Below are 20458 nucleotides of genomic sequence, written 5' to 3' on the forward strand. Positions count from 1 at the left end.
CCATCTGGAGGGTTGCCGGAAAGTCCCATAGACTTGTATGGGACTTCCGGCAACTCTGTCTCTGGATCGCAGTAGTCTACAAGCAAGTAGCCCTGATATTTTCGGACACATCCTGCTGCCGGTAGCATGGTTAGAGGTACCCTTTAAAGGGGTACTCCGGCCCTAAGACATCTTATCCCCTATCCAAAGTAATAGGGGATAAGATGTCTGACTGCGGGGTGCCGACCAGGGGGCCGGAGTATCGTGACGTCACGACTCCTCTCGCGTGACGTCGCGCCCCGCCCCCGCTATGCAATTCTATGGGAGAGGGCGTGACGGCCGTCACGCCCCCTCCCATAGACTTGCATAGCGGGGGCGGGGCGTGACGTCTCTCGGGTTGCGGAGTCGTGATGTCACGATACTCCGGCCCCCTGGTCGGCACCCGGCAGTTTGTGAGATGGCAGCGTGGCATGGCAAGATAGGGGATAAGATTAGAGATGAGCAAACTTACAGTAAATTCGATTCGTCACGAACTTCTCGGCTCGGCAGTTGATGGCTTATCCTGCATAAATTAGTTCAGCTTTCCGGTGCTCCGGGGGGCTGGAAAAGGTGGATACAGTCCTGGGAGACTCTTTCCTAGGAATGTATCCACCTTTTCCAGCCCACCGGAGCACCTGAAGGCTGAACTAATTTACGCAGGAAAAGTCATCAACGGCCGAGCCGAGAAGTTTGTGACGAATCGAATTTACTGTAAGTTCGCTCATCTCTAGATAAGATGTCTTAGGGCCGGAGTACTAGGTTACCCCTTTAATAAATACTGTATGTTAGAGAAGTCAGCTTTAAGCATGTACTGGCCCTTTAAAACAATACTTACTTGTTCCTCTATAGGAAATCAGTTGCACAATGTTGCAAAGAAACGTGATAAAGGTGCCAGAGATTTTTACCTCTCACAAAGAACAATACCTGGATTTCATGTGATTCATCGCACTGGAAAGCTCTCAAAAGTTTCTTTGTGGACGGAGAATGATCAATGGGCAGTAAATGTCCGAATGGAAATTCCTTGTCCTGTGATCTCAGTACATGGTCTGCCGCACAAGTAGATTAGAAAGAAAGTGCAGGTCTTCAGCCTGGGAATATGTGTCTAAAGTGCCGACAACCACCCTGGGCCTGGTATTATGGTGCACGGAAGGGTTTTCCTTCACCTCCTTTCTCAAAGGAGAATTTAGGTAGAAGACCCCTCCTAGTAGATCAAGCGTCTCTCCTGACAAGTCTATTTAAGTAACTACTTATATTCCCGATAAAATAACCATGTTTGAGCATGCTGGGGACCCCGGGGATCGCTGCTGCAGCGCCCCGCTATCATTACAGCACAGAGCGAGTTGGCTCTGCACGTAATGACGCGCAATACAGGGGCCGGACCATCGTTGCGTCACGGCTCCGGGGCGGTTGTCACGCCCCCTGCCATAGACTTGCATTAAGGGGACGGGCCGTGATGTCACGAGGGGCGGAGCCATGACGTTACGCGGCTCCGTCCCCTGTATCGCCCGTCATTACGCACAGAGCGAACTCGCTCTGTGCTGTAATGATAGCGGGGTGCCGCAGCGGGGATTCTGGCAGCGGCACCGCGGCGATCTGACATCTTATCCCCTATCCTTTGGAAAGGGGATAAGATGTCTAGGGGCGGAGTACCCCTTTAAAGGGGTACTCCACTGCCCCAGCGTCTGGAACATTTTGTTCTGATTGCTGGTGCGGGCTGCTGGGGTCGTAATGTCACGGTCACTCCCTTCAATTCAAGTCTATGGGAGGGGGCGTGGCGGATGCCACGCCCCCTCCCATAGACTTGCATTGAGGGGGCGTGGTTGTGACATCAGACGCTCGCACCCAGCGTCCGGAACAAAATGTTCTGGACGCTGGGGGAGTGGATTACCCCTTTTTAATACTCCTGGAAATGTGTGACTAATTTGACAACTGAATTGTCAGTGGGGCATGTCTCCGCACACTTAAGGATGTGCTTATAATTGTTTACCAGAAGCAGATCAAAAATGGAGGGCGTTAAAAAGTATAAAGGAAAGACTTCTCTTTCCAGATCCATTCCTGGGTTTGTATTCAGTAGTCACAATTAAAAACCTGAACACACCCTGCCATTGGCCAAAAAGTGCTGGCCAATCAAATTGGGTTGGGTTCAGACTGAGGAATTTTCTAGCGTAATTCCGCTTAGAAATTGCTAAAAGATTCTGTTGCAGCGGAATCCCTCTTGCTGTCAATGGAATTCCGCCCCACAGAAAGAATGATGTAGCTTTGTTGGAATCCGCACGGTTCAGTAGTCACTAGCTGCCCTGGAAATTCCTGAGTAATTGTCAGTATATATATATATATGTGTGTGTGGGGGGGCGGTATACCGGTTCATACCGAGTACCGAAATTTTTGTGCTGCATGATAGGAATTTTTCCCAATACCGCAATACCGGTTTGGCCCCTCCCCCTGTGGAATGAAGGAATTATCAGCCCAGCGCAGCGCTGTCCCCACATCAGGGAACTAATCATATGTGGCCCGCGAGCGCTGTTCTGCCCCCTCCCCCCACCCAAATTAATTATCAGCCCAGCGCTGCCGTTGTCCCCATCGGGGTACTACTCACACATCACCCACAAGCGCTAACCTCCTCGTCCTCCTGTTTGTTGCGGGCCGCCGGCGCTGACACTCTATACTGTACGCCAGTGGTCTTCAACCTGCAGACCTCCAGATGTTGCAAAACTACAACTCCCAGCATGCCTGAACAGCCGTTGGCTGTCCTGGCATGCTGGGAGTTGTAGTTTTGCAACATCTGGAGGTCCACAAGTTGGAGACCACTGCTGCATGCTGTATCCCTATGCCCGGGCTCCAAAAGTTAAACAAAATAAACTTTTACTCACCTTCAGCGTCGGTCAGGACCAGCTACCTGGAGACGGGAACGTCGGACAGCCGTCCGCCTATCACCGCCCGCAGAGATGTTCCGCCTCGCCCGGTGATAGGCTGAGCCCACTGTCATGTAAGAAGCGGCTCCTTACATGACAGTGGGCTCAGCCTATCACCGGGCGAGGCGGAACATCTCTGCGGGCGGTGATAGGCTGACGGTTGTTCGACGTTCCCGTCCCCAGCGTAAGGCCGACGTAGGAACATGCATTCGTTTATTATGTTTACCTTTTGAAGCCCGGCCATAGGGGCATAGGGATACCGCACAGTATAGAGGTCAGCGCCGGCGGCCGCAACAAACAGGACGAGGGGGGCAGCGCTTGCAGGTGATATGTGAGTATTTACCCCGATGGGGACAGCGCAGCGCTGGCCTGATAATTAATTTTGGGAGGGAGGGGGGGTCGGGGGTAGATTTGGGGAATACCGTTATATACTGCGGAACCGCCATAAGTTACAAAAATACTGTGATCCACATATTTGGTCATACTGCCCAGCCCTAGTGTGGGTATGTGTCACAATGTAACTCCAAGTCAATGACACTTCTGTGAAATCGCACTGTCCACTCAGGAAGAACACTGATTGACAATCAATTTCACATGCTGTTGTGCAAATGGAACAGACAACAGGTGGAAAATATAGGCAATTAGCAAGACACCCCCAATAAAGGAGTGGTTCTGCAGGTGGTGACCACAGACCACTCCTCAGTTCCTATGCTTCCTGGATGATGTTTTGGTCACTTTTGAATGCTGGCGGTGCTTTCACTCTAGTGGTAGCTTGAGAGGGAGTCTACATCCCACACAAGTGGCTCAGGTAGTGCAGCTCATCCAGGATGGCACATCAATGTGAGCTGTGGCAAGAAGGTTTGCTGTGTCTGTCAGCGTAGTGTCCAGAGCATGGAGGCCAGTAGATCAGGAGATGTGGAGGAGGCCGTAGGAGGGCAACAACCCAGCGGCAGGACCGTTACCTCCTACTTTGTGCAAGGAGGAGCACTCCCAGAGCCCTTCAAAATGACCTCCAGCAGGCCACAAATGTGCATGTGTCCACTCAAACGGTCAGAAACAGACTCCATGAGGGTGGTATGAGGGCCCAACGTCCACAGGTGGGGTTGTGCTTACAGCCCAACACCGTGCAGGACGTTTGGCATTTGCCAGAGAACACCAAGATTGGCAAATTCGCCACTGGCGCCCTGTGCTCTTCACAGATGAAAGCAGGTTCACACTGAGCATATGTGACAGGATTCTGACGACGCCATGGAGAACGTTCTGCTGCCTCCAGCATGACCGATTTGGCGGTGGGTCAGTAATGGTGTGGGGTGGCATTTCTTTGGGGGGGTCGCACAGTCCTCCATGTGTTTGCCAGAGGTGGTCCAGGTCTGGGAGGACATCCCTCAGGAGACCATCCACCACCTCATCAGGAGCATGCCCAGGCATTGTAGGGAGCTCATACGGGCACGTGGAGGCCACACACACTACTGAGCCTCATTGTGACTTTTTGTAAGGACATTACATAAAGTTGGATCAGCCTGTATTGTGGTTTTCCACTTTGATTTTGAGTGTGACTCCATATCCAGACCTCCATGGGTTGATAAATTTGATTTCCATTGATAATTTTTGTGTGATTTTGTTGTCAGCGCATTCAACTATGTAAAGACGAAAGTATTTCATACGATTAGTTCATTCATTCAGATCTAGGATGTGTTATCTTAGTGTTCCCTTTATTTTTATGAGCAGTGTGTGTATGTATGTATATATGTGTATAAATATAGATAGATAGATAGATAGATAAATAGATATAATTTTATAGAGCGAGAGAGATAATAGATAGATATAATTTTATACAGTCATGGCCGTAAATGTTGGCACCCCTGAAATGAATCTAGAAAATAAGCTATTTCTCACAGAAAAGGATTGCAGTAACACATGTTTTACTATACACATGTTTATTCCCTTTGTGTGTATTGGAACTAAACCAAAAAAAAAAAGGAGGAAAAAAAAGCTAAAGCTAATTGGACATAATATCACACCAAACTCCAAAAATGGGCTGGATAAAAGTATTGTTACCCTTTCAAAATTGTGAAAAAAGAAGTTTTTCAAGCATGTGATGCTCCTTTAAAATCACCTGGGGCAAGTATCAGGTATGGACAATATAAAAATAACACCTGAAAGCAGGTAAAAAGGAGAGAAGTTCACTTAGTCTTTGCATTGTGTGCCACACTAATCATGGACAACAAAAAGAAGAGAAGATAGCTGTCTGAGGACTTGAGAACCAAAATTGTGGAAAAATAGCAACAATCTCAAGGTTACATATCCATCTCCAGAGATCTAGATTTGCCTCCGTCACCGTGCGCAACATTATCAAGAAGTTTGCAACTTATGGCACTGTAGCTAATCTCACTGCGCGTGGATGGAAGAGAAACGCAGGATAGTCCGGATGGTGGATAAGCAGCCCCAAACAAGTTCCACAGAAAGTCAAGCTGTCCTGCAGGCTCAGGAAGCATCAGTGTCAGCGCGAACTATCTGTCGACATTTAAATTAAATGAAACGCTAAGGCAAGAGACCCAGGAGGACCCCACTTCTGACAGAGACATAATAAAGCAAGACTACATTTTGCCAAAATGAACTTTAGTAAGCCAAAATCCTTCCGGGAAAATGTCTTGTGGACAGATGAGACCAAGATAGAGCTTTTTGGTATAGCACATCATTCTACTATTTACCGAAAACGGAATGAGGCCTACAAAGAAAAGAACACAGTACCTACAGTGACATATGGTGGAGGTTCAATGATGTTTTGGGTTGTTTTGCTGCCTCTGGCACTGGGGGCCTTGAATGTGTGCAAGGCATCATGAAATCTGAGGATTACAAACGGTTTTGGGTCGCACTGTACAGCCCAGTGTCAGAAAGCTGGGTTTGCATTCGAGATCTTGGGTCTTCCAGGAGGACAATGACCCCAAACATACGTCAAAAAGCCCCCAGAAATGGACGGCAACAAAGCGCTGGAGAGTTCTGAAGTGGCAGCAATGAGTCCAGATGTAAATCCCATTGAACACCGGTGGAGAGATCTTAAAATTGCTGTTGGGAAAAGGCGCCTTCCAATAAGAGAGACTTGGAGCAGTTTGCAAAGGAGGAGTGGTCCAACATTCTGGCTGAGAGGTGTAAGAAGCTTATTGATGGTTATAGGAAGCCACTGATTTCAGTTATGTTTTCCAAAGGGTGTGCAACCAAATATTAAGTTAAGGGTGCCAATAATTTTGTCCAGCCCATTTTTGGAGTTTGGTGACATTATGTCCAATTTGCTTATTTTCCTCCCTTTTTTGGTTTAGTTCCAATACACACAAAGGGAATAAACATGTGTATAGAAAAACATGTGTTACTGAAATCCTTTTCTGTGAGAAATACTTCATTTTCTGGAAAAATTTCAGGGGTGCTCACATTTACGGCCATGACTGTAAATGTATGTGTATGTATATATATATTTATATATTATGTGTGTGTGTGTGTGTGTGTGTGTATATGCTGCTCCAGAATAGTTCATTTTGGGAAAATATTGTTACAAAATGTATAAACTTAAACATACCGTATATACTCGAGTATAGGCCGAGTTTTTCAGCACGATTTTTCGTGCTGAAAACACCCCCCTCGGCTTATACTCGAGTGAACTCCCCCACCCGCAGTGGTCTTCAACCTGCGGACCTCCAGAGGTTTCAAAACTACAACTCCCAGCAAGCCCGGGCAGCCATCGGCTGTCCGGGCTTGCTGGGAGTTGTAGTTTTGAAACCTCCGGAGGTCCGCAGGTTGAAGACCACTGCGGCCTTCAACATCATCCAGCCCCCTCTCACCCCCTTTAGTTCTGAGTACTCACCTCCGCTCGGCGCTGGTCCGGTCCTGCAGGACTGTCCGGTGAGGAGGTGGTCCGGTGGGATACTGGTTCCGGGCTGCTATCTTCACCGGGGAGGCCTCTTCTAAGCGCTTCGGGCCCGGCCTCAGAATAGTCACGTTGCCGTGACAACGACGCAGAGGTGCGTTCATTGCCAACGTACTTCTGCGTCATTGTCAAGGCAACGCCTCTATTCCGGGCCGGAAGCGCGGAGAAGAGGCGCCCCCGGTGAAGATAGCAGCCCGGAACCACTATCCCACCGGACCACCTCGCCACCGGACAGCCCTGCAGGACCGGACCAGCGCCGAGCGGAGGTGAGTACTCAGAACTAAAGGGGGTGAGAGGGGGGCTGGATGATGTTGAAGGCCGCAGTGGTCTTCAACCTGCGGACCTCCGGAGGTTTCAAAACTACAACTCCCAGCAAGCCCGGACAGCCGATGGCTGCCCGGGCTTGCTGGGAGTTGTAGTTTTGAAACCTCTGGAGGTCCGCAGGTTGAAGACCACTGAGGGCGAATGATGAGAAGAGGATGATGAAGGGGGGGTGTGGGGATGATGAAGGGGGGTGGGGATGATGAAGGGGGGGGGGGATGATAAGGGGATGATGAAGGGGGGATGTGCGGGATGATAAGGGGATGATGAAGGGGGGGATGTGTGGGATGATAAGGGGATGATGAAGGGGGGATGTGTGGGATGATGACAAGGGGATGATGAAGGGGGGATGTGTGGGATGATAAGGGGATGATGAAGGGGGGATGTGTGGGATAATAAGGGGATGATGAAGGGGGGATGTGTGGGATGATGACAAGGGGATGATGATGAGGATGTTAATGACGGGTCTGGATGATGACAGGGGGGGATGAGGTATTTCCCACCCTAGGCTTATACTCGAGTCAATAACTTTTCCTGGGATTTTGGGTTGAAATTAGGGGTCTCGGCTTATACTCGGGTCGGCTTATACTCGAGTATATACGGTAATCATAAACTCTAGGATGGCTGACATGCCCTCCTTATAATGGGCATTTCCTTGAGTAATTCCGCTAGCTTTTTCAGCTTGAAATTATTCAGCAATTTATTTTTCATTCACTCCAATGTATTTGCCGCTTCTCAGTTCAAACTGAGTAAATTCTGCTCGCTGAATTCTGACACTGAATTCAGTTCCGCTTGAAGAAAGAACATGTTCATTCTTCAAGCAGAATCCACTAGCAGAATTCAATAGAAGGGTACGTTCACACTACAGAATTCCCGCGGAGTTCCGCGGTGTGAATTTAACATTAGTGTGAATGGGTTTCCGCGAGACCTGTTCACGCTGCGGAATTTCAGCGGCGGACAATTCTGCCTCTGAAATTGTTCCTCGCAAAGAAAGAACATGTTCATTCTTTGCGTGGAAGTCCACGAGTACTGCATAGCCGTCAGTGGTGACGGCGCAGTGCCGCACGGTCCTACCGCCGCCGTCAGCTGCCGGGCTGAATCTCCGCTCGCGGAATTCTGCGAGCGGAGATTCCGTTCACACTCTGTAGTGTGAACATACCTTAACTCAATGGTAAAAAAAAATTCTCGTGAATTCCTCTTGAATTCCTCAGTGTGAACATACCCTAAAGAAGTATTCCAGGATTATCTGTAGCTCATCTAGTAATTTAAAATCCTAAAGCAGCATTTTCAAAATTGCACATCCCCTTTCAAGGGGTATTCCAGGATTTATTTTTCTTCAGCATTTGAGCCCATGATGCCAAGTCATATACCTGTGTAATACGCTTCTATTACCTCTGTGCACTGATTTGTTCTGTTTTCATGCACAGCACCAACACCTAGAAGTGTTGTAGTGCAAATTTTTTTTTTCTTTTGTCTCTGACCGGAAATTTCCCAGCATGCCATGCGGCCTCAGACAATGAATAATTAGTCACATGGTCTTGTGGCGGGGGCAGGGCTATGTTGCAGTGGGTGGGGCAATAACAAGGTGGCAGGGATTTACTAAAATAATGCTATCCACCTACCCGCTTCAGCATAGCCATGCCCCCTGGAGACCATGTGACTTAAAGGGTACCTCTCATCAAAAAAACTTTTGATATATTATAGATTAATGTATGCAGAATAACTTTACAATTGCATGTTATTAAAAAAAATATGCTTCTTTCTATTTAATTTTCCACTTTGAAGAAATGACCACTAGGGGTCTCCCTACCAGTCCTGGCAGCAAGCATTTCAGACTCATGCTGGAGTCCTAAACACTACGAGCTGCCAGTCTGCTTTGTTCACAAAGGAGAACACTCAGAGCTGCCAGCCTGCTTTGTTCACAGCCTGTTTGGCTGTGAACAAAGCAGGCTGGCAGCTCTGAGTGTTTAGGACTCCAGCATGAGTCAGAAATGCTTGCTGACAGGACTGATCGGGAAAAATACAATAGAAAGAAGCATATTTTTCATTAACATGCTATTGGAAAGTTATTCAACATTCATTGATCTAAAATATATCAAAAGTTTATTTGATGAGAGGTACCCTTTAACCCCTTAAGGACTCAGCCCATTTTGGCCTTAAGGACTGACAATTAAATTTTTACGTTTTCATTTTTTCCTCCTCGCCTTCTAAAAATCATAACTCTTTTATATTTTCATCCACAGACTAGTATGAGGGCTTGTTTTTTGCGCGACCAGTTGTCCTTTGTAATGACATCACTCATTATATCATAAAATGTATGGCGCAACCAAAAAACACTATTTTTGTGGGGAAATTAAAACGAAAAACGCAATTTTGCTAATTTTGGAAGATTTTGTTTTCACGCCGTACAATTTATGGTAAAAATGACGTGCTCTTTATTCTGAGGGTCAATACGATTAAAATGATACCCATTATTATATACTTTTATATTATTGTTGCGCTTAAAAAAAATCACAAACTTTTTAACCAAATTAGTACGTTTATAATCCCTTTATTTTGATGACCTCTAACTTTTTTATTTTTCCGTATAAGTGGCGGTATGGGGGCTCATTTTTTGCGCCATGATCTGTACTTTTTTTTGATACCACATTTGCATATAAAAAACTTTTAATACATTTTTTATAATATTTTTTTTAATAAAATGTATTAAAAAAGTAGGAATTTTGGACTTTTTAAATTTTTTTTCGTTCACGCCGTTCACCGTACGGGATCATTAACATTTTATTTTAATAGTTCGGACATTTACGCACGCGGCGATACCAAATATGTCCATAAAAAATGTTTTTTACGCTTTTTGGGGGTAAAATAGGAAAAAACGGACGTTTTACTTTTTTATTGGGGGAGGGGGTTTTTCACTTTTTTTTTAACTTTTACATTTTTTTACTTTTTTTTTTTACACTTGAATAGTCCCCATAGGGGACTATTCATAGCAATACCATGATTGCTAATACTGATCTGTTCTATGTATAGGACATAGAACAGATCAGTATTATCGGTCATCTCCTGCTCTGGTCTGCTCGATCACAGACCAGAGCAGGAGACGCCGGGAGCCGCACGGAGGAAGGTGAGGGAACCTCCGTGCGGCGTTATGAATGATCGGATCCCCACAGCAGCGCTGCGGGCGATCCGATCGTTCATTTAAATGGCGAACTGCTGCAGATGCCGGGATCTGTATTGATCCCGGCACCTGAGGGGTTAATGGCGGACGCCCGCGAGATCGCGGGCGTCGGCCATTGCCGGCGGGTCCCTGGCTGCGATCAGCAGCCGGGATCAGCCGCGCATGACACGGGCATCGCTCCGATGCCCGCGGTTATGCTTAGGACGTAAATGTACGTCCTGGTGCGTTAAGTACCACCTCACCAGGACGTACATTTACGTCCTGCGTCCTTAAGGGGTTAAGACATTGTCTCTGGAGGCATGGAATGCTGGGAAAGGTCAGAGACAACAGTAAAATAAAAAGTGTGGGTCCTGTGCATGAAAATCGGACAAAGGTAATAGAAACAAATTACACAGTATTATGACTTCCCATCATGGACTCAAAGCCCGAAAAAAAACCTCCTGCCATACACCTTTAAGGGTATGTTCACACATAGATCCTGCTCAGATTTTATGCGCAAGATTTGTAACTGCAGATTAGAAGCTGTGTTCAGTCATTTAGTTTACATTGAAATCTGCAGCAGAAAATCCTGCGCATCAAATCTGCGTACGTGTGAACATACCCTAAAGAGGTTCTCCAGGAATAGAAAAGCAGAGCTACTTTTTTCTGAAAGAAAATCGCCACACCTGCCCTTAGGTTGTGTGTGGTATTACAACTTGGCTTCGTTCACTTCAATACAAGTGAGCTGCTATACCTCACACAACCTGAGGACAGATGTGGTGCTGTTATGTGAAGAAATCGGCTCTATTTTTCTAATGCTGGATAACCCCTTTAATACTCCATATCTTCCCCTCAGAGTATCTGCCAAGGAATTACAGTTTCATTTTTATGCATATTCTTTTTGCTCCCCAGCTCTTGCACAGCCTTGCATGGATCATGATGTATATACCATTAACCAATTAAGGACCACGGACGTATATTTTCCCATAATGTGAAACGTGCTCAGAACTGAGCGCGGTTCGTATCTGTGGGTCCCGATTGGTATCGGCAACCAGGATCTGTGGCTAATACCGGACATCGCCAATCAGGCTGATGTCCGGTATTAACCCTTTAGACACCACGATCAGAGTTTATTGCGGCGTCTAAACCAGGAGAATTCGCTGCTGGTTAGCTCAGCGGAGCTGTTCGGGACCGTCGCGGTGAAATCGTGGCATCCTGAACAGCTGAGAGAACAGCGGAAGGTGCCTTACGGTGCTCCACGCTGTCCGATCAGTGTTTTATTGCTCCAAGCCTGAGATCCAGGCTTGAGCAATAAAGCGCAGGTTACATTGTTGAATGCTATGCTATGGCATAGTATTGTTCAGTGTATGCAATCAAAGTATTGCAAGTAATAGTCCCCTATGGGGGCCAAAAAAAAAGTGTAAATATAGTGTGTTTAAAAAAAATAAAAAAAATAAAAAAAAGTGATTCAACCCCTTCCTAAATAAAAGTTTGAATCGCCCCCCTTTTCCCATAATAAAAAAAAATGAAAATAAAAATAAACATGTGGTATCGCCACGTGCGGAAATGTCCGATCTATAAAAATATGTTAATTAAACCACACGGTCAATGGCGTACACGTAAAAAAAAAAATCCTAAGTCCAAAATTGCGTATTTTTGGTCACTATGAATACCCTAAAAAAAATTATAAAAAGTGATCAAAAAGTCAGAACAAAACAATCATGGTACCGATAAAAACTTTAGATCACGGCGCAAAAAATTAGTCCTTATACCACCACATATACGGAAAAATAAAAAAGTTAGAGGTCAGAAGAGGTCAACCTAAACATACAAATTTTCCTGCATGTAGTTTTCAATTTTTCCCCAGAAATATTTTTATTCTGGGTTCGCTGTAAATTTTGTGGTGAAATGATTGATGTCATTATAAAGTACAATTGGTGGCGCAAAAATTAAGCCCTCATATGAGTCTGTAGGTGCAAAATTGAAAGCGTTGTGATTTTTAGAAGGTGGTGAGGAAAAAACTAAAACCTGTGGTCCTTAAGGGGTTAAGTCTAGACCAGACTTTCTCAACCAGGGAGCCTCCAGCTGTTGCAAAACTACAACTCCCAGCATACTACATGAGGTAGTTTTGCAACAGCTGGAGGCACTCTGGTTGGGAAACCCTGGTCTAAAGAAATGACAATGTGAAGTGTATAAGGGGGCAAAAGCTTTCATGCCTGACATGTGAACATTCCCTCTCCTCTCCGCAGGAGCTGCTTAAAGAAACTCGGATGGAATTTGCTGTACGAGCGGTGGAGCTTCTATACGCCATCTTCTGTCTGGACATGCAGCAGCTCACACTAACTCTCCTAGGACATGTATTACCTTCCCTGTTAACTGATTCTTCCAAATGGCACACGCTGATGGACCCGCCGGGCCGGGCACTGGCAAAGTGAGTACAAACCTCTTAGTTATGACCTCCTGCACGGTATGTGTGCCACCATTGATTCACTCTGTGTCGTGATTATGATCTTTTATTTCAGATTGTCTGTTTGGTGCGCCATGACATCATATGCCACCCATAATAAGGGACAGCCATCCCCCCGACAGAGGAAGAGGCACAGAGAAGACATTGAGGTACGTAGCAACAATGATCAATTGTCAACTCGTAAGACATCATTATTGTGAAAGAGGAACAGAGTAATGCCAGAGATAGATAGCTATATATTCCTTTTAAAGGGAACACTGCACTTCTAGTAAAGCTGTGCTGAGTGACTTAGTGGACGGCCATGGAGTGGTTCTTCGTGTTTCCAACCAAACAATTATCCCTGACAGGTCTCAGGATGAACAATATATTCACCAATCCCCTATGTGGGGAGGGGGAAAGACCCACCCCCCTGGGGATCAACACCCAAAACTAGATCCACCCTTAAAACATATTTTTTTTAAATACTCTTTAAAAAAGGGAATTCCCTATTGTACACAGTGATTTTTAAAATCTTCAGTCAGTGTATTGTCTCCAATATTCTCCATGCCCATCAATTGGTGCTTTCTTCTATCTGTTAGGGGATCTGCCCTTTTTACTGCTCTTGATCACTTTTTAGTTCATATAGACATAGGGCTTCACTCCAATAGATTAAGGGAGAACACTGGCTGGATTAAAATCAGATGCCTGCCCTGACATTTCGCTAGTAGAAACCAGCTTTCTCAAAGGGACATCATGTTACGGAGAAAGCTAGTTTCTTTTTTTTTTTTTTTTTTTTTAAATCAGATAATTTTTATTAAAGCAGTTTTTCAAATTAAACAGCAGTTTCACATATACCAACAAACAAAGTAATCCTGTATACCCTGTGTATTAAGAGTAGTACATCCCTCCAGAAAGGTATAAGGTACGGACAGTCCCACATCATGTGTAGTAGATGTGCATTCAGTTGACCACACCTAGGACAGGCAGAGTCCTTACGTAATCCTATTCTATGTAAGAGTGCTGGGGTCTTGTACACCCTGTGTAGCAAATACAGCTGAGACAGACAATTCGCCTCCAATACAGAGAGGAAGGGGGTGAGGGCCAATATAATAGTCCATTCATCATCAGTCACGGGGCCGACATCAGCCTCCCACCTACCCCGCACCACCAGAGGAAATCCAGCATAATAACTAAGAAGTTCCCGATATAGCCAGGAAATGACATCTGCCAACTCCCTCTTGGTGACCACCGAATCCAAGACCCCATTTGACCGAACCTCCAGCGATCCCAGCCTGCCCTGCCCTGCCCCTCATACACATGGCGAAGTTGCAGGTATCTAAAAAAGGAGGAACGAGACAGACCGAGCTCACTCTGGAGATCCCCAAATGATTTAAATACACCATTAGTACACAAGTGGTCAAGGGTACACACCCCCTTGGTCTCCCAAAACACAGCATCATGGAAGGTGGACAATTCTTGTAGACCTGGATTATGCCACAGGGGAGTGAACTTAGTGTAGTCCCCCAGACCGAGAATAGCCTTAACCCGTCCCCACAATCTGCATAGGAGTCTAGCAGTGGGAGATTCGTCTGGAGGTCTGGTAAGCGCTCTAATTTCCAGAATATGCAACGGGATCCTACCCCCATGTCTAGCCATGAACAATCTGCCCACCTGGCCCAAAGTGTGCGTCCCCGCCCAACCCCTAAAGAAAGCTAGTTTCTACTAGCGAAACGTCAGGGCAGGCATCTGATTTTAATCCAGCCAGTGTTCTCCCTTAATCTATTGGAGTGAAGCCCTATGCCTATATGAACTGAAAAGTGAACAAGAGCAGTAAAAGGGCAGATCTCCTAACAGATAGAAGAAAGCATTAATTGATGGACATAGAGAATATTGGAGATAATACACTGACTCAACATTTTAAAAATCACTGTGTGTATAACAGGAAATTCCCCTTTTTAAAGAGTACAAAAAGTTTTTTAGTTTTATGGGTGGGTCTCTAGTTTTGGGTGTTGCTCCCCAGTGTGGGTGGGTTTTCCCCCCTCCCCACATAGGGGATGGTGAATATTTTATATGTTCTATACCGTGGAACCGCCATAAGTTACAAAAAATACCATGATACACATATTTGGCCATACCGCCCAGCCCTATTTGAAAATCCTGCATTTGCGCAGTGACCATCCAGCTGCATGTTTACGATGTCCCTGCAGTCACGATGGGTGTCCAGATTATTCTAATGTCTGAATAGGAATAAAGATTTAGCGCTCTTCCTAACCCTTGTGTACAAAGAAAAAAAAATTCCATTATTAGGACAATGGATTGTTTTTAAAAATCCCCGTCAAGAATAAATGAAATCCTAAGTCCCATATTTCTGATTGTTACATATCGGCTGCCAATTTCCTCTTTCTTACCCATTGCACAATTCTCCTCCTAACCTGTAGGGATTTCGTTGTGATTCTCTAGGCCAGTGCTTCCCAACCAGGGTGCCTCCAGCTGTTGCAAAACTACAACTCCCAGCATGCCCGGACAGCCTTCGGCTGTCCGGACATGCTGGGAGTTGTAGTTTTGGAACAGCTGGAGGCACTCTGGTTGGGAAGCACTGCTCTAGGCAGCACTTCAGCTGCAGGCAAGGGGCGGTATTCCGGAAGTCCTGAGATATGAAAGTGTCACGTGCCGGTACAATAAGACGTTCTTATGAAAGCCCACACTTTCAGCATTGAAGGATACAGATATGTCTCATCGCGGTTCCTGATGCTATAGAATAGTCCTGAGTGATTAACATACCACAAAAGCTACTTGTGCAACTGGTTAAACAATATTTTCTTCCTTGTAGGATTACAGCTGCCTGTTTCCTCTGGATGACAACCAGCAATCTAAGCTGATGCGTCTTCTCAGCTCCAATGAGGAGGAACATTCAGTGCAAGCCAACCCCAGTAAGTAGAACCCTCCCTACACATGCGGTTACTCTCTCTACCATGCTGCTTGCAGAGGGCTGCTTCTAACAGTGGACGGATCCTTATGTATTAAAGGGGTATGCCGCTGGAAAACTTTTTTTTTTTTTTTTTTTTTTATCAACTGGTGCCAGAAAGTTAAACAGATTTGTAAATGACTTCTATTTAAAAATCTTAATCCTTCCAGTATTTTTCAACTGCTATATGCTCCACAGGAAGTTCTTTTCTATTTAAATTTTCTTTGTCTGACCACAGTGCTCTCTGCTGACACCTCTGTCCATTTTAGGAACTGTCCAGAGCAGGATAAGTTTACTATGGGGATTTTCTCCTACTCTGAACAGTTCCTAAAATGGAAAGAGGTGTCAGCAGAGAGCACTGTGGTCAGACAGAAAGGAAATTCAAAACCAAAAGAACTTCCTCTGTAGTATACAGCAGCTGATAAGTACTGGAAGGATTACGATTTCTAAATAGAAGTCATTTACAAATCTTAGTAAATAAAGAAAAAAGGTGTCCTGCACTCACCGCTTCAGTCCAGGTAATCCTGCTCCCATCTCGGGTCACGACTCGAACGCGGAGGACATGGATAGTGGAGCGCTCAGAGGCGACTCTGAGCGCTCCACTATCCATGTCCTCCGTGTTCGAGTCGTGACCCGAGATGGGAGCAGGATTACCTGGACTGAAGCGGTGAGTGCAGGACACCTTTTTTCTTTATTTACTACTATTTGGTGACTACGGTCTTTATTGTCCTAGCACCTCCGTTGCCAGGGTGGATTTCCAGACTAGCGGGACGCCGTCTCCATCTCGTGGTCTTAGGAGGCCTAAGGTATCGGTGCCACTGTTGTTTCTTTTTTACTTTTAGTAATTTACAAATCTGTTTAACTTTCTGGCACCAGTTGATTTTAAAAAAAGTTTTTTTTTCCAGTGGAGTACCCCTTTTTAAATGAGGTGCCTTGGATAAGGGGGCTTTATATTTAGGATAGGCCATCAATACCAGATCAGTGGGGTGTCAATATCCTTCACTACTGCCAATCAGCTGTGTGCCCCAGCATATAAACATTGAACAGAGCAAGAAGCAGACTGCTCCATACATTGTGTAGGGAGGAGGCTGGGTTACTGCTGCTCAGCTCTCATTGAAGTGAATGGGGTATGAAACGGCAGTAACCCAACACAGCCACAGCCACAGCACAACGTACAGAGCCATCTGCTTCTGCCTCTTTCTCAGTATGGCGGCGCCAGATTTACCTCTCTTAATATAATGAGAGGTAAATCTGGTTGGAGATGTGTAACTATTATTCTCATCCGGTCATGTATGTGGCTTTACCGATTACTGCTATTCAGATTTGACGGTTGGATGGAGTTACTAGTTCACCATTAAAACAAAAAGCTAGGTTTGGTTTGGACAGTTTTTTAAAGGGGTATTCCTACACTCCAATAAAAATAAACAACAAGAAGAGAACAGACACGTCAGCACCACCCACTGTTTATAATAAGTGTCTTTTAGCAGGGATGTACAGGGTGCTCGGCTATTAAGGCCCATAGCAACAATTCAAATAAAGGCATAAAAATAGGCGGCACTCGTCACTGTGACTTTTTACTACCAAAAAAAACAGGGTAAAACTAATGATAAAATCCGCCTTGGAGATTTCCAAGTAAGCGCAGGTGTAAAAGGTGCAGTTCGAAATTGACTATTCTAAATTTCAAATATTTATTGGGGAGATTTATCAAAACACTTTTAACCCCTTAAGGACTTAGCCCTTTGTCACCTTAAGGACTCGGCCATTTTTTGCAATTCTGACCACTGTCACTTTAAACATTAATAACTCTGGAATGCTTTTAGTTATCATTCTGATTCCGAGATTTTTTTTTTGTGACATATTTTTTAACATAGTGGTACATTTATGTCGTAACATGCATCCTTTCTTGGTGAAAAATCCCAAAATTTTATGAAAAAATTGAAAATTTAGCATTTTTCTAACTTTGAAGCTCTCTGCTTGTAAGGAAAATGGATATTCAAAATACATTTTTTTTTTTTTGGTTCACATATACAATATGTCTACTTTATGTTTGCATCATAAAATTTATGAGTTTTTACTTTTGGAAGACACCAGAGGGCTTCAAAGTTCAGCAGCAATTTTCAAAGTTTTTACAAAATTTTCAAACTCACTATTCTTCAGTGACCAGTTCAGTTTTGAAGTGGATTTGAAGGGTCTTCATATTAGAAATACCCCACAAATGACCCCATTATAAAAACTGCACCCCCCAAAGTATTCAAAATGACATTCAGTCAGCGTTTTAACCCTTTAGGTGTTTCACAGGAGTAGCAGCAAAGTGAAGGAGAAAATTCACAATCTTCATTTTTTACACTCGCGTGTTCTTGTAGACCCAATTTTTGAATTTTTGCAAGGGGTCAAAAGGAGAAAATTTTTACTTGTATTTGAAACCCAATTTTTTTATGAGGTATGTGCTTATACCTCATATGTCTATGTAAAGTGTTCGGCGGGCGCAGTAGAGGGCTTAGAAGGGAAAGAACGACAAATGGTTTTTGGGGGCATGTCACCTTTAGGAAGCCCCTATGGGACCAGAACAGCAAAAAAAAAAAAACACATGGCATACCATTTTGGAAACTAGATCCCTCGGGGAACATAACAAGGGGTAAAGTGATCCTTAATACTCCTGACTCCCTGGTCATTCGCTTTTGATTTAATACCCCATAGGTGATTCATGACTTTTGCATATGTAAAAAAAAAATGCTTGGTTTCCCAAAAATTTTACATTTTTAAAAAGGGTAATAGCAGAAAATACCCCCCAAAATTTGAAGCCCAATTTCTCCCGATTCAGAAAACACCCCATATGGGGGTGAAAAGTGCTCTGCTGGCGCACTGCAGATCTCAGAAGAGAAGGAGTCACATTTGGCTTTCTGAAAGCAAATTTTGCTCTGGGGGCATGCCGCATTTAGGAAGCCCCTATGGTGCCAGAACAGCAAAAAAAAATAAACACATGGCATACTATTTTGGAAACTAGACCCCTCAGGGAACGTAACAAGGGGTAAAGTGAACCTTAATACCCCACAGGGGTTTCATGACTTTTGCATATGTAAAAAAAAAAAAAAATAATTACCTAAAATGCTTGTTTTCCCAAAAATTTAACATTTTTAAAAAGGGTAAAAGCAGAAAATAAAACCAAAATTTGTAACACAATTTCTCCCGAGTACGGCGATACCCCATATGTGACCCTAAACTGTTGCCTTGAAATACGACAGGCTCCAAAGTGAGAGCGCCATGCGCATTTGAGGTCTAAATTAGGGACTTGCATAGGTGTGGACATAGGGCAGTGTTTCCCAAAACAGTCCTCAAGGCACACCAACAGTCCAGGATTTTAATTTTTCCCTGTTCTATTCCAATGGAGTAACTGAAAAAACCCGGCATGTTGGTGTGCCTTGAGGACTGGTTTGGGAAACACTGTCATAGGGGTATTCTACGCCAGTGATTCCCAAACAGGGTGCCTCCAGCTGTTGTAAAACTCCCAGCATGCCTGGACAGTCATTGGCTGTCTGGTAATACTGGGAGTAGTTGTTTTGCAACAGCTGGAGGCTCCGTTTTGGAAACAGTGGCGTACCAGACGTTTTTTATTGGGGAGGGGAGGGGGGCTGTGTAGGGGTATGTGTATATGTAGTGTTTTTTACTTTTTATTTTTTGTGTTAGTGTAGTGTATTTAGGGTACAGTCACACGGGCGGGGGTTCACAGTAGTTTCTCGCTGGCAACTTGCAGCCGGATACTTACTGTAAACCTCCGCCCATGTGAGTGTACCCTGTACATTCACATTGGGTGGGGAGGGACATCCAGCTGTTGCAAAACTACAACTCCCAGCATGCACTGTGACAGACTGTACATGCTGAGAGTTTTAGTTTTGCAACAGCTGTAGGAACACTGGTTATGTATCACTGAGTTTGTAACCTAACTCAGTGTTTCACAACCAGTGTGCCTTCAGCTGTTGCAAAACTACAACTGTCAGCAGTCACCGACAGCCAACGGGCATGCTGGGAGTTGAAGTTATGCAACCAGCAGATGAACCACTACAACTCCCAGCATGCACTTTAGCTGTTTGTGCAAACTGGGAGTTGTAGTTATACAACAGCTGAAGGTACACTTTTCCATAGAAAAAATGTGCCTCCAGCTGTTGCAAAACTATAAGTCCCAGCATGCCCATAAGGGAATGCTGGGAGTTGTGGTGGTCTGCCTCCTGCTGTTGCATTACTACAGCTCCCAGCATGCCCTTTTTGCATGCTGGGAGCAGTTGCCAAGCAACAGCAGGAGGCTGTCACTCCCCTCCAACTGCTGATCCACTCCTCTTCAGGTCAGTCCCTCGCCGCCGCCACTCCTGGGGCCCCGATCCCAACAGGGACGCCGGGGATCGGGGTCCCCAGCTGCCGGGGTCCACGTCCCGCACCAGATCACGTCCTCTGGAAGAGGGGCGGAGCAGGTTGCGGGAGTGATACCCGCAGCAGGTGCCCTGATTGGTCGGCCGGTAAACCGGCCGACGAATTAGGGCGATCGTGAGGTGGCACCAGTGCCACCTCACCCCTGCTGGCTATGGCTGTTCGGGGCCATCTCTGACGGCCCTGATCAACCAGTAATTCCGGGTCACTGGAGACCCGATTGACCCGGAATCCGCCGCAGATCGCTGGGCTGAATTGCACAGCGACCTGCGGCCATCGCCAACATGGGGGGGTCATCATG

The 20458-nt window shown here is 45.4% G+C and overlaps 1 protein-coding gene across 2 annotated transcripts in view; it reads left to right on the top strand.

The window, feature by feature from the left end:
• The window catches only part of MED24 (mediator complex subunit 24), an 85099-nt gene that overhangs the window by 45735 nt on the left and 18906 nt on the right, over window positions 1-20458 (top strand). For both annotated transcript variants that reach the window (XM_056548359.1, XM_056548360.1), the window contains exons 21-23: window positions 12577-12758; window positions 12850-12943; window positions 15604-15703. In XM_056548359.1, the coding sequence (XP_056404334.1) occupies window positions 12577-12758; window positions 12850-12943; window positions 15604-15703 (376 nt within the window). The remainder of the gene's footprint in view (window positions 1-12576; window positions 12759-12849; window positions 12944-15603; window positions 15704-20458) is intronic.

This window comes from Hyla sarda, chromosome 12 (genome assembly GCF_029499605.1).
Source record: "Hyla sarda isolate aHylSar1 chromosome 12, aHylSar1.hap1, whole genome shotgun sequence".
NCBI classification, from domain to species: domain Eukaryota; kingdom Metazoa; phylum Chordata; class Amphibia; order Anura; family Hylidae; genus Hyla; species Hyla sarda.